At 49.6% G+C, this 14,055-nt stretch overlaps 1 protein-coding gene across 2 annotated transcripts in view; it reads right to left on the minus strand.

The window, feature by feature from the left end:
* The window catches only part of LOC129827405 (teneurin-2-like), a 103,480-nt gene that overhangs the window by 31,896 nt on the left and 57,529 nt on the right, over positions 1–14,055 (minus strand). For both annotated transcript variants that reach the window (XM_055888225.1, XM_055888226.1), the window contains 4 exons: positions 11,506–11,649; positions 5,137–5,386; positions 765–785; positions 357–586 (listed from right to left, as the gene is read on the minus strand). In XM_055888225.1, coding sequence (XP_055744200.1) covers positions 357–586; positions 765–785; positions 5,137–5,386; positions 11,506–11,649 — 645 coding nt within the window. The remainder of the gene's footprint in view (positions 1–356; positions 587–764; positions 786–5,136; positions 5,387–11,505; positions 11,650–14,055) is intronic.

Consider the following 14,055-nt stretch of genomic DNA (forward strand, 5'->3'; position numbering starts at 1 on the left):
AGTTTGGTGTCAAAGTGTTCTTCTTTTTGATGCAGGCTTCATCACGTGTTATCATCCTAACTTCAGCTGTAATCTGGTTTATAACCTCCTTCTGCTTCTGCCCTGCTTTACTTTCACTACTAGACCGACAATTAGTTTCATCGTCAGTGTTCTGATATAAAAAAGGAAAGATGTCACTACTACATTCACTACTAGATCATTATTTTCCAGCATTTCATTGGTGTAGTACAGACGCATCAGCTCCATCACCCTTCCTTCCTAGTTACACTTTGGAGCTCATGGGGGTACTGTCTGGGGCTTAGCCTTCAAGGTTTGGAAGATCTGTGTGTGTGTGTGTCTGTTTCTCTGCTCCTCACCTTTGGGGCTCATCAGTGTCGCCTCAGTAGCTTTGCCTCCATCCCCACAGCGCTCATCGAAGGGCAGACACTGCTCTCCCGTCCCAGCAACCACCTCTGCGCTGTCCGACAGCAGTCGCCCGCCAGTCAGCAAGCGCACACGGTAGATATGCCGCGAATTGGTATCCGAGATCAACAACGCTCCTGTTACCGGGTCAATGGCCAGGAAGTACTTATGAGTGGGGTTGTTACTGTAGGAGGAAGAGAGAACAATAAAGTTATTGGAATTTGAATTAGATTGGATAAAAACAACTAAGATTAAATCAATATTTCCCAGGGGCAATTTAACAATCTTTGTGATTAAAGTAACTCTAAATTACTGCTATTAGCTTGGAATTTCTAATTTAACCGAGGAGTGAAGCATCTTACCTGTGTCTGAAATCTTTGTTCCTTCAAAGGATAAGAAGACAGAAAAAACAACACAGAACAAATGTTAATGTGGTGTGTCTGAGGGAACAACAGAACGACAGAGAGAGTTAGCAGTGGAGCGGTGGAGGAACAACAGAATGACAGAGAGAGTTAGCAGTAGAGGAACAACAGAACGACAGAGAGAGTTAGCAGTGGAGGAACAACAGAACGACAGAGAGAGTTAGCAGTGGAGCGGAGGAGGAACAACAGAAAGACAGAGAGAGTTAGCAGTGGAGCGGAGGAGGAACAACAGAATGACAGAGAGAGTTAGCAGTGGAGTGGTGGAGGAACAACAGAATGACAGAGAGAGTTAGCAGTGGAGGAACAACAGAATGACAGAGAGAGTTAGCAGTGGAGTGGTGAAGGGAACAACAGAATGACAGAGAGAGAGTTAGCAGTGGAGGAGCAACAGAATGACAGAGAGAGTTAGCAGTGGAGGAACAACAGAATGACAGAGAGAGTTAGCAGTGGAGGAACAACAGAATGACAGAGAGAGAGTTAGCAGTGGAGTGGTGGAGGAACAACAGAATGACAGAGAGAGTTAGCAGTGGAGCGGTGGAGGAACAACTGAATGACAGAGAGAGTTAGCAGTGGAGGAACAACAGAATGACAGAGAGAGAGTTAGCAGTGGAGCGGTGGAGGAACAACAGAATGACAGAGAGAGTTAGCAGTGGAGGAACAACAGAATGACAGAGAGAGTTAGCAGTGGAGCGGTGGAGGAAAAACAGAATGACAGAGAGAGTTAGCAGTGGAGCGGAGGAGGAACATCAGAATGACAGAGAGAGTTAGCAGTGGAGCGGAGGAGGAACATCAGAATGACAGAGAGAGTTAGCAGTGGAGGAACAACAGAATGACAGAGAGAGTTAGCAGTGGAGCGGTGGAGGAACAACAGAATGACAGAGAGAGTTAGCAGTGGAGCGGAGGAGGAACATCAGAATGACAGAGAGAGTTAGCAGTGGAGCGGAGGAGGAACATCAGAATGACAGAGAGAGTTAGCAGTGGAGGAACAACAGAACGACAGAGAGAGTTGGCAGTGGAGTGGTGGAGGAACAACAGAATGACAGAGAGAGTTAGCAGTGGAGCGGTGGAGGAACAACAGAATGACAGAGAGAGTTAGCAGTGGAGCGGTGGAGGAACAACAGAATGACAGAGAGAGAGTTAGCAGTGGAGCGGTGGAGGAACAACAGAATGACAGAGAGAGTTTGCAGTGGAGGAACAACAGAACGACAGAGAGAGTTAGCAGTGGAGGAACAACTGAATGACAGAGAGAGTTAGCAGTGGAGCGGAGGAGGAACAGCAGAACGACAGAGAGAGTTAGCAGTGGAGGAACAACAGAACGACAGAGAGAGTTAGCAGTGGAGCGGTGGAGGAACAACAGAACGACAGAGAGAGTTAGCAGTGGAGCGGAGGAGGAACAACAGAACGACAGAGAGAGTTAGCAGTGGAGCGGTGGAGGAACAACAGAATGACAGAGAGAGTTAGCAGTGGAGGAACAACAGAATGACAGAGAGAGTTAGCAGTGGAGTGGTGAAGGGAACAACAGAATGACAGAGAGAGAGTTAGCAGTGGAGCGGTGGAGGAACAACAGAATGACAGAGAGAGTTAGCAGTGGAGCGGTGGAGGAACAACAGAATGACAGAGAGAGAGTTAGCAGTGGAGCGGTGGAGGAACAACAGAATGACAGAGAGAGAGTTAGCAGTGGAGCGGTGGAGGAACAACAGAATGACAGAGAGAGAGTTAGCAGTGGAGCGGTGGAGGAACAACAGAACGACAGAGAGAGTTAGCAGTGGAGCGGTGGAGGAACAACAGAATGACAGAGAGAGTTAGCAGTGGAGTGGTGAAGGGAACAACAGAATGACAGAGAGAGAGTTAGCAGTGGAGCGGAGGAGGAACAACAGAACGACAGAGAGAGTTAGCAGTGGAGCGGTGGAGGAACAACAGAATGACAGAGAGAGTTAGCAGTGGAGGAACAACAGAATGACAGAGAGAGTTAGCAGTGGAGTGGTGAAGGGAACAACAGAATGACAGAGAGAGAGTTAGCAGTGGAGCGGTGGAGGAACAACAGAATGACAGAGAGAGTTAGCAGTGGAGGAACAACAGAATGACAGAGAGAGTTAGCAGTGGAGTGGTGAAGGGAACAACAGAATGACAGAGAGAGAGTTAGCAGTGGAGCGGTGGAGGAACAACAGAATGACAGAGAGAGTTAGCAGTGGAGGAACAACAGAACGACAGAGAGAGTTAGCAGTGGAGGAACAACAGAACGACAGAGAGAGTTAGCAGTGGAGCGGAGGAGGAACAACAGAACGACAGAGAGAGTTAGCAGTGGAGTGGTGAAGGAACAACAGAATGACAGAGAGAGTTAGCAGTGGAGCGGTGGAGGAACAACAGAACAACAGAGAGGTTTAGCAGTGGAGGAACAACAGAACGACAGAGAGAGTTAGCAGTGGAGCGGAGGAGGAACAACAGAACGACAGAGAGAGTTAGCAGTGGAGCGGAGGAGGAACAACAGAATGACAGAGAGAGAGTTAGCAGTGCAGCGGTGGAGGAACAACAGAATGACAGAGAGAGTTAGCAGTGGAGGAACAACAGAACGACAGAGAGAGTTAGCAGTGGAGGAACAACAGAATGACAGAGAGAGAGTTAGCAGTGGAGCGGAGGAGGAACAACAGAACGACAGAGAGAGTTAGCAGTGGAGCGGAGGAGGAACAACAGAACGACAGAGAGAGTTAGCAGTGGAGCGGAGGAGGAACAACAGAACGACAGAGAGAGTTAGCAGTGGAGGAACAACAGAATGACAGAGAGAGTTAGCAGTGGAGCGGAGGAGGAACAACAGAACGACAGAGAGAGTTAGCAGTGGAGCGGAGGAGGAACAACAGAACGACAGAGAAAGTTAGCAGTGGAGCGGTGGAGGAACAACAGAATAACAGAGAGAGTTAGCAGTGGAGCGGAGGAGGAAAAACAGAACGACAGAGAGAGTTAGCAGTGGAGGAACAACAGAATGACAGAGAGAGTTAGCAGTGGAGGAACAACAGAATGACAGAGAAAGTTAGCAGTGGAGTGGTGGAGGAACAACAGAATGACAGAGAGAGTTAGCAGTGGAGTGGTGGAGGAACAACAGAATGACAGAGAGAGTTAGCAGTGGAGGAACAACAGAACGACAGAGAGAGTTAGCAGTGGAGTGGTGGAGGAACAACAGAATGACAGAGAGAGTTAGCAGTGGAGGAACAACAGAACGACAGAGAGAGTTAGCAGTGGAGTGGTGGAGGAACAACAGAATGACAGAGAGAGTTAGCAGTGGAGCGGAGGAGGAACATCAGAATGACAGAGAGAGTTAGCAGTGGAGCGGTGGAGGAACAACAGAACGACAGAGAGAGTTAGCAGTGGAGCGGTGGAGGAACAACAGAATGACAGAGAGAGTTAGCAGTGGAGGAACAACAGAATGACAGAGAGAGTTAGCAGTGGAGGAACAACAGAATGACAGAGAGAGTTAGCAGTGGAGGAACAACAGAATGACAGAGAGAGTTAGCAGTGGAGCGGTGGAGGCACAACAGAATGACAGAGAGAGTTAGCAGTGGAGTGGTGGAGGAACAACAGAATGACAGAGAGAGTTAGCAGTGGAGCGGTGGAGGAACAACAGAATGACAGAGAGAGTTAGCAGTGGAGGAACAACAGAATGACAGAGAGAGTTAGCAGTGGAGGAACAACAGAATGACAGAGAGAGTTAGCAGTGGAGGAACAACAGAACGACAGAGAGAGAGTTAGCAGTGGAGCGGTGGAGGAACAACAGAACGACAGAGTTAGCAGTGGAGTGGTGAAGGGAACAGCATAGTTAAATATGGATAAAAACACCCAGGAGATATAAGAACTAGTGCAGTGTATAATTCTACTTCAATCACACTGTCCCCCGAGCCCTCCCTGCTTTCATTACAACCTCACTGAATCTCATCCAACATGGTCTATATCCTACACACTATTCCTATCCTCTGTCCTCTCCCTCCTCCTCTCCTCTTTTCCTTCACTCCTCCTCTCCTCTCCCCCTCCCCTCCTCCCTCACTTCTCCTCCTCTTCTCCCCCTCTCATTCCCTTTCCTCCATCTCCCCTCCTCCCTCCAGTCCCACTCTCTTCCTCCTCTCCTCTCCCCCTCCCCTCCTCCCTCACTTCTCCTACTCTTCTCCCCCTCTCATTCCCTTTCCTCCATCACCCCTCCTCCCACCAGTCCCACTCTCTTCCTCTCTCCTTTACCTTTTCTCTCCCCATCTCCTCCCACCTCATCCCACTCCTCTCCTCTCCCAACCTGACTTCTCCCCCATCTTCTTCTCTTCTCCCTCCATACCTCAGTTCCAGTATGCCCGTGGTATTGAGCGAGGGGTAGACCCTGCGTATGAAGTTCAGGTCTCCCACATAGAGGCTCCCGTCGATCCCTGTTGCCAGGGCTACAGGTGCCAGTAGCTTGTTGCTGTCGGCGAGGCCGTTACAGCTGGGACAGGAGATAGAACGTCGACGTCCGTTCCCCATTACACTGCTGATCACAGGGGGCTGCTCTGACACAAACACGTTCTCACCACTACCCTTATGGAGGATACCTGGACAGGACGAAGGGAGGGAGGGAGGGAGGGATGAATTCATTCCTTTTGTTTGAGAAAAACCCCCACATACTATTAATTCTGCCAAATTAAATGTGTGTATGTGATGTTGAGAAGATGGTGTGTGTGTGTATTGAGATGACGGTGTGTGTTTGTATTGAGATGGCGGTGTGTGTTTGTATTGAGATGACGGTGTGTGTTTGTATTGAGATGACGGTGTGTGTTTGTATTGAGATGACGGTGTGTGTTTGTATTGAGATGACGGTGTGTGTGTGTGTGTGTGTATTGAGATGACGGTGTGTGTGTGTGTGTGTGTGTGTGTAAAGTGTTGGCCTCTATTTCATGAGCTGAAATGAAAGATCCCAGAAGTTTGGGAAAAATACTTTTTGAACGGTCATCCAACTCGGAATTTCAAGTCAGGAACTCAGGCCTCTTTCTAGAGCTCTGACCTGGAGACCACTGAAGTCATGATTCAACTTTGTTTTCCCCAGAGTTCCCAGTTGTCTTGAAAGCTCCATAAATCCAGAGAATTCCAGACTTTGATGACAAAGTTTGATGACAACATTTTCCCACCGGACCACCGCTCCACCTTCCTGTTCAAGTGAGCACAGCACAACCAGATGAGTCCAAACATGTCTTGTATGCTGCTGCATAAATGATGTAATATGCCCGGTCCAATAGGTCCACCACTGAAGACCGAGGCCCAATAGGTTCACCACTGTACTAACCTGTCACACGCTGAATGCCTAGGTTCAATAGGTGTACCACTGTGCAAACTTGTCTATAATAGATAGAAAGAATTACAATTTCATCCTGTCTCCCCTTTACTAATAGTGAGCTCTCAACTTTCCAAAAATTTCCCTCACTCTTTCCTACCAGCGAGTCAAGGAAATTGGACAGAGTTTGAGGATATTTTTCAATTAAAGCGAATGACAGTAATGTTATAAGTAAAGTAGGAATTCCAGGTTTCAATAGGCCATAAGATATCCAGGTTTCAATAGGCCATAAGATATCCAGGTTTCAATAGGCCATAAGATATCCAGGTTTCAATAGGCCATAAGATATCCAGGTTTCAATAGGCCATAAGATATCCAGGTTTCAATAGGCCATAAGATATCCAGGTTTCAATAGGCCATAAGATATCCAGGTTTCAATAGGCCATAAGATATCCAGGTTTCAAAAAAGGAGTATGTTTGACATTGTTTTGGTGTTTTTATACGCTGACTGAAAGAAACTGATAATTATGAGTTGTTTAGTCTGTTGGCCTCGGCTGGTCTGTGTAAGAATTATGTGTCTTCACTGTCTGAGAGTGAGTCAAGACCGAGTCAAGAACGAGTAAAAATGTATCTGACACTGACACCGAGACAAGACCGAAACACCCTATGTGGGGTGTGTGGGGCGAGTGGTCGCGTTTGCATTCGCTCTGCATTCGCTCTGCAGGTAGTATAACTTTTATAACTTTTCATTACATTTCATTATAGTACAACGATTTAATTTGTCCAACCTTAGCAATTTCTTCTTAACTAGCTACATAGCCGTCTGTGTATCAAAGATAACTGCGTAATTATCGTATTTCGTCGTCTCGTTGTCCACTGCTATCTGCCCAGCAGCTAGCAAACGTCCACCGTCTACCGAATAGTAGTATAACTTTTCATTACATTTCATTATAGTACAACGGTCTGATTTTCATTTTCATTACAGTACAACGGTTCGATTTGTTTGATCTTAGCTAGCTACATACCCGTCTTTTTATCAAACATAATTGCGTCGTTATTGAGGTTCGCTAGCGAGCTATTTTCGTTGAAAATTAACGCAACGTAGCCAACACTGCTAGCTAGCCAGCTTGCCACCGAAGAGCATTGTAGAAACGATTACAATACAACGGAACGACTTGTTTTGTGTAGTGTTAGCTAGCTACATAGTTTTCTTTGCTAGCTTTGTATCTAAGATAATTGTGTAACTTTGAGTAATTATCGGTTAGCTAGCCAGCTAGTTTCGCCTGCCGCGCTGCCGTCCTCCTACCTAGCCAACACTGCTAGCTAACACTGCTAGCTAGCCAACTTCTACCGAATAGCAGCACTGTAGAAGCTTACATTACAACGGAACGACTTGATTAGCGTAGTGTTAGCTAGTTGTCTTTGCTGTCCTTGAATCCATGATAATTGTGTAGTTTAGAGAAACTTAGAGAAACTGTCGAGGTCACCTAGCCAGCTTCACTTTCAACAACGCAGCTACTGCTAGCCAGGCTACTTCACCAGCCAGCAGTACTATATCATTTTAGTCAATAAGATTTTTAATTTTATTGATTTTTTGCTACGTAAGCTTAACTTTCTGAACATTCGAGACGTGTAGCCCACTTGTCATTCTAATCTCCTTTGCTTTAGCGTAGCCTCTTCTGTAGCCTGTCAAATATGTGTCTGTCTATCCCTGTTCTCTCCTCTCTGCACAGACCATACAAACGCCTCACACCGCGTGGCCGCGCCCACCCTAACCTGGTGGTCCCAGCCCGCACGACCCACGTGGAGTTCCAGGTCTCCGGTAGCCTCTGGAACTGCCGATCCGCGGCCAACAAGGCAGAGCTCATCTCAGCCTATGCGTCCCTCCAGTCCCTCGACTTCTTGGCACTGACGGAAACATGGCTCACCACAGATAACACTGCTACTCCTACTGCTCTCTCTTCGTCTGCCCACGTGTTCTCGCACACCCCGAGAGCTTCTGGTCAGCGGGGTGGTGGCACCGGGATCCTCATCTCTCCCAAGTGGTCATTCTCTCTTTCTCCCCTTACCCATCTGTCTATCGCCTCCTTTGAATTCCATGCTGTCACAGTTACCAGCCCTTTCAAGCTTAACATCCTTATCATTTATCGCCCTCCAGGTTCCCTTGGAGAGTTCATCAATGAGCTTGATGCCTTGATAAGCTCCTTTCCTGAGGACGGCTCACCTCTCACAGTTCTGGGTGACTTTAACCTCCCCATGTCTACCTTTGACTCATTCCTCTCCGCCTCCTTCTTTCCACTCCTCTCCTCTTTTGACCTCACCCTCTCACCTTCCCCCCCTACTCACAAGGCAGGCAATACGCTTGACCTCATCTTTACTAGATGCTGTTCTTCCACTAACCTCATTGCAACTCCCCTCCAAGTCTCCGACCACTACCTTGTATCCTTTTCCCTCTCGCTCTCATCCAACACTTCCCACACTGCCCCTACTCGGATGGTATCGCGCCGTCCCAACCTTCGCTCTCTCTCCCCCGCTACTCTCTCCTCTTCCATCCTATCATCTCTTCCCTCTGCCCAAACCTTCTCCAACCTATCTCCTGATTCTGCCTCCTCAACCCTCCTCTCCTCCCTTTCTGCATCCTTTGACTCTCTATGTCCCCTATCCTCCAGGCCGGCTCGGTCCTCCCCTCCCGCTCCGTGGCTCGACGACTCATTGCGAGCTCACAGAACAGGGCTCCGGGCAGCCGAGCGGAAATGGAGGAAAACTCGCCTCCCTGCGGACCTGGCATCCTTTCACTCCCTCCTCTCTACATTTTCCTCTTCTGTCTCTGCTGCTAAAGCCACTTTCTACCACTCTAAATTCCAAGCATCTGCCTCTAACCCTAGGAAGCTCTTTGCCACCTTCTCCTCCCTCCTGAATCCTCCTCCCCCTCCCCCCCCCCTCCTCCCTCTCTGCAGACGACTTCGTCAACCATTTTGAAAAGAAGGTCGACGACATCCGATCCTCGTTTGCTAAGTCAAACGACACCGCTGGTTCTGCTCACACTGCCCTACCCTGTGCTTTGACCTCTTTCTCTCCTCTCTCTCCAGATGAAATCTCGCGTCTTGTGACGGCCGGCCGCCCAACAACCTGCCCGCTTGACCCTATCCCCTCCTCTCTTCTCCAGACCATTTCCGGAGACCTTCTCCCTTACCTCACCTCGCTCATCAACTCATCCCTGACCGCTGGCTACGTCCCTTCCGTCTTCAAGAGAGCGAGAGTTGCACCCCTTCTGAAAAAACCTACACTCGATCCCTCCGATGTCAACAACTACAGACCAGTATCCCTTCTTTCTTTTCTCTCCAAAACTCTTGAACGTGCCGTCCTTGGCCAGCTCTCCTGCTATCTCTCTCAGAATGACCTTCTTGATCCAAATCAGTCAGGTTTCAAGACTAGTCACTCAACTGAGACTGCTCTTCTCTGTATCACGGAGGCGCTCCGCACTGCTAAAGCTAACTCTCTTTCCTCTGCTCTCATCCTTCTAGACCTATCGGCTGCCTTCGATACTGTGAACCATCAGATCCTCCTCTCCACCCTCTCCGAGTTGGGCATCTCCGGCGCGGCCCACGCTTGGATTGCGTCCTACCTGACAGGTCGCTCCTACCAGGTGGCGTGGCGAGAATCTGTCTCCTCACCACGCGCTCTCACCACTGGTGTCCCCCAGGGCTCTGTTCTAGGCCCTCTCCTATTCTCGCTATACACCAAGTCACTTGGCTCTGTCATAACCTCACACGGTCTCTCCTATCATTGCTATGCAGACGACACACAACTAATCTTCTCCTTTCCCCCTTCTGATGACCAGGTGGCGAATCGCATCTCTGCATGTCTGGCAGACATATCAGTGTGGATGACGGATCACCACCTCAAGCTGAACCTCGGCAAGACGGAGCTGCTCTTCCTCCCGGGGAAGGACTGCCCGTTCCATGATCTCGCCATCACGGTTGACAACTCCATTGTGTCCTCCTCCCAGAGCGCTAAGAACCTTGGCGTGATCCTGGACAACACCCTGTCGTTCTCAACTAACATCAAGGCGGTGGCCCGTTCCTGTAGGTTCATGCTCTACAACATCCGCAGAGTACGACCCTGCCTCACACAGGAAGCGGCGCAGGTCCTAATCCAGGCACTTGTCATCTCCCGTCTGGATTACTGCAACTCGCTGTTGGCTGGGCTCCCTGCCTGTGCCATCAAACCCCTACAACTCATCCAGAACGCCGCAGCCCGTCTGGTGTTCAACCTTCCCAAGTTCTCTCACGTCACCCCGCTCCTCCGCTCTCTCCACTGGCTTCCAGTTGAAGCTCGCATCCGCTACAAGACCATGGTGCTTGCCTACGGAGCTGTGAGGGGAACGGCACCTCAGTACCTTCAGGCTCTGATCAGGCCCTACACCCAAACAAGGGCACTGCGTTCATCCACCTCTGGCCTGCTCGCCTCCCTACCACTGAGGAAGTACAGTTCCCGCTCAGCCCAGTCAAAACTGTTCGCTGCTCTGGCACCCCAATGGTGGAACAAACTCCCTCACGACGCCAGGACAGCGGAGTCAATCACCACCTTCCGGAGACACCTGAAACCCCACCTCTTCAAGGAATACCTAGGATAGGATAAAGCAATCCTTCTGCCCCCCCCCCCCCCTTAAAAGATTTAGATGCACTATTGTAAAGTGGCTGTTCCACTGGATGTCATTAGGTGAATGCACCAATTTGTAAGTCGCTCTGGATAAGAGCGTCTGCTAAATGACTTAAATGTAAATGTAAATGTAAATGTCTCGAGACTGGTCTTGAGTATTACAACACTGCCAACCCGGCGTCACAACCACAGGCCACGTGTAACCACCCCAGCCCAGGACCTCCACATCCAGCTTCTTCACCTGCTGGAATGTCTGAGACCTGCCACTTGACAGCTGATCAAACTGAGGAGTATTTCTTTCTGTAAGGCTGGGCCTGGCTCTACAGTGAGTGGGCCTGGCTCCCAATTGGGTGGGCCTATGCCCCTGCCCAGTCATGTGAAATCCATAGATTAGGCCCTAATTAATTTATTGCAATTGACTGATTTCCTTATATGAACAGTAACTCAGTAAAACTGTTGAAATTGTTGCATGTTGCGTTTATATTGTGTTCAGTATACATGTACAGTATATTTAAACTACGTTTATATTGTGTTCAGTGTACATGTACAGTATATTTAAACTACGTTTATATTGTGTTCAGTGTACATGTACAGTATATTTAAACTACGTTTATATTGTGTTCAGTGTACATGTACAGTATATTTAAACTACGTTTATATTGTGTTCAGTGTACATGTACAGTATATTTAAACTACGTTTATATTGTGTTCAGTGTACATGTACAGTATATTTAAACATACTGCTGCGTGTGTTGAGGATATGGTGTTTATCCAGAGACCAGCCTCCCAGATTAGAAGGGTCCAGTTCAAAGCCCTGAAGTACTACTGTCCTCTTCTCCCATTGGATCAGACTGGCACATGACTCATACTCATACCCCACCGACACTATGGAGAGAGAGCGAGGGGGAGAGAGAGGGGGGAGAGGGGGAGAGAGCATGAGAGGGGAGAAAGAGAGGGAGAGAAAGAGGGGGGGAGAGAGAGAGGGGAGAGAGAAAGAGAGAGGCGGAGAAAGACAGAGAGAGAAAGAGGGGGGAGAGGGGGGGAGAAAGAGAGAGAGAGGGGGGAGAGGGGGAGAGAGATGGGGGAGAAAGAGAGAGAGATGGGAGAGAGAGAGAGAGAGGGGAGAGGAGAGAGAAAGAGAGAGGGGGAGAAAGAGAGAGGGGAGGAGAAAGAGAGAGAGAGCGAGAGGGGGAAAGGAGAGAGAGGGGAGAGAGAAAGAGATAGGGGGAGAGGAGAGGGGGAGAGAGATGGGGAGAAAGAGAGAGGGGGGAGAAAGAGAGAGAGAGAGAGCAAGAGGGGAGAGGAGAGGGGGGGAAGAGAGAGGAGGGAGAAAGAGAGAGAGGGGGGAGTGATAAAGAGAGAGATAGAGGGGGAGAGAGGGAGAGAGGGGGAGAGGAGAGGGGGAGAGAGATGGGAGAGAAAGAGAGAGAGATGGGGGAGAGAGAGAGGGGAGAGGAGAGGAGAGAGAAAGAGAGAGGGGGAGAAAGAGAGAGGGGGGAGAGAGAGGGGGAGAGCGAGAGGTGGAGAGGAGAGGGGGGGGGGAAGAGAGAGAGGGGGGAGGAGAGGAGAGAGAAAGAGAGAGGGGGAGAAAGAGAGAGGGGGGAGAGAGAGGGGGAGAGGAGAGGAGAGAGGAGAGGGGGGGAGAAAGAGAGAGAGGGGGGAGAGAGAGGGGGAGAGAGAGGGGGAGAAAGAGAGAGATAGAGGGGGGAGTGATAAAGAGAGCGATAGAGAGAGATAGAGGGGGGAGAGAGAGGGGGGGGGAATGATAAAGAGAGAGAGAGATTGGGGAGAGAGGGGGGGCAGAAAGAGAGAGGTGGGAGAAAGAGAGAGGGGGAGAGAAGGACAGAGAGAGAGAGGGGGGTGAGAGGGGGGAGAAAGAGAGAGAGCGATGGGGAGAGGAGAGGGGGACAAGAGGGGGTGACAAAGAGAGAGAGAGAGGAGGAGAGGGGGGACAAAGAGAGCGAGAGAGAAGGGAGACAAGGGAGAGAATGAGAGAGAGAGAGAGTGGGAGAGGGAGGGCAGGGGGAGAAAGAAAGGAAAGTTTGAGTGAGAGAAAATATAGTTAATAAACAAAGTATTATGGAGACAAGCAACTCTTTTATGCTCAGGACAAACAACCAGACAGACATCAGACAGACAAACAGACAGACAACCAGACAGACAAACAGACAGACACCAGACAGACAAACAGACAGACAACCAGACAGACAAATAGACAGACAGTAACAAAGTAAAGTGAGCTGCAGTTCCATGTATAATTGTTATATTTACAGCTATAGCTACCCAAGAGCTAACCCACATACAGGAAGTATGAGTCCAATAATGGTAGCATAGCTTTTATTCTTTAGCACCCCTGTCTAGACCAGACCAGACCTGTCCAGACCAGACCTGTCCAGACCAGACCAGTCCAGACCAGACCTGACCTGTACAGACCAGTCCACACCAGACATGTCCAGACCAGTCCAGACCACACCAGACCTGTCCAGACCTGTCCAGACCAGGCAAGACCTGTCCAGACCTGTCTAGACCAGACCAGACCTGTCCAGACCAGACCTTTCCAGACCAGACCTTACCTGACCAAACCTGTTCAGGCCAGACCTGTCCAAACTAGACCTGTCCAGACTAGACCTGTCCAGACTAGACCTGTCCAGACTAGACCAGACCTGTCCAGACCAGACCTGATCAAACCATACCTGTCCAGACTAGACCTGTCCAGAATAGACTTGTCCAGACCAGACCTGTTCAGACCTGACCTGTCCAGACCAGACCTGTCCAGACTAGACCTGTCCAGACTAGACCTGTCCAGACCTGACCTGTTCAGACCAGACCTGTCCAGACTAGATCTGTCCAGACCAGACCTGTCCAGACCTGACCTATTCAGACCAGACCTGTCCAAACTAGACTTGTCCAGACCAGACCTGACCAGACCTGTCCAGACCTGACCTGTCCAGACCTGTCCAGACTAGACCTGTCCAGACCAGACCTGTCCAGACCTGACCTGTCCAGACCAGACCTGTCCAGACCTGTCCAGACCAGACCTGTCCAGACCTGTCCAGACTAGACCAGACTACACCTGTCCAGACCTGTCCAGACTAGACCAGACCACACCTGTCCAGACCTGTCTAGACTAGACCAGACCTGTCCAGACTAGACTTGTCCAGACCAGACCTGTTCTCCTCTGATCCCACTTACACTTCGTTAAGCCCATAACCCAATTAACATCGTGGGTGTTCACTGTCCCAACAGACAGTTCTGTGACAGATCAATTTCTCTCCCATTATGCAACAGTGT

The sequence above is a fragment of the Salvelinus fontinalis genome, chromosome 29 (assembly GCF_029448725.1).
Source record: "Salvelinus fontinalis isolate EN_2023a chromosome 29, ASM2944872v1, whole genome shotgun sequence".
NCBI classification, from domain to species: domain Eukaryota; kingdom Metazoa; phylum Chordata; class Actinopteri; order Salmoniformes; family Salmonidae; genus Salvelinus; species Salvelinus fontinalis.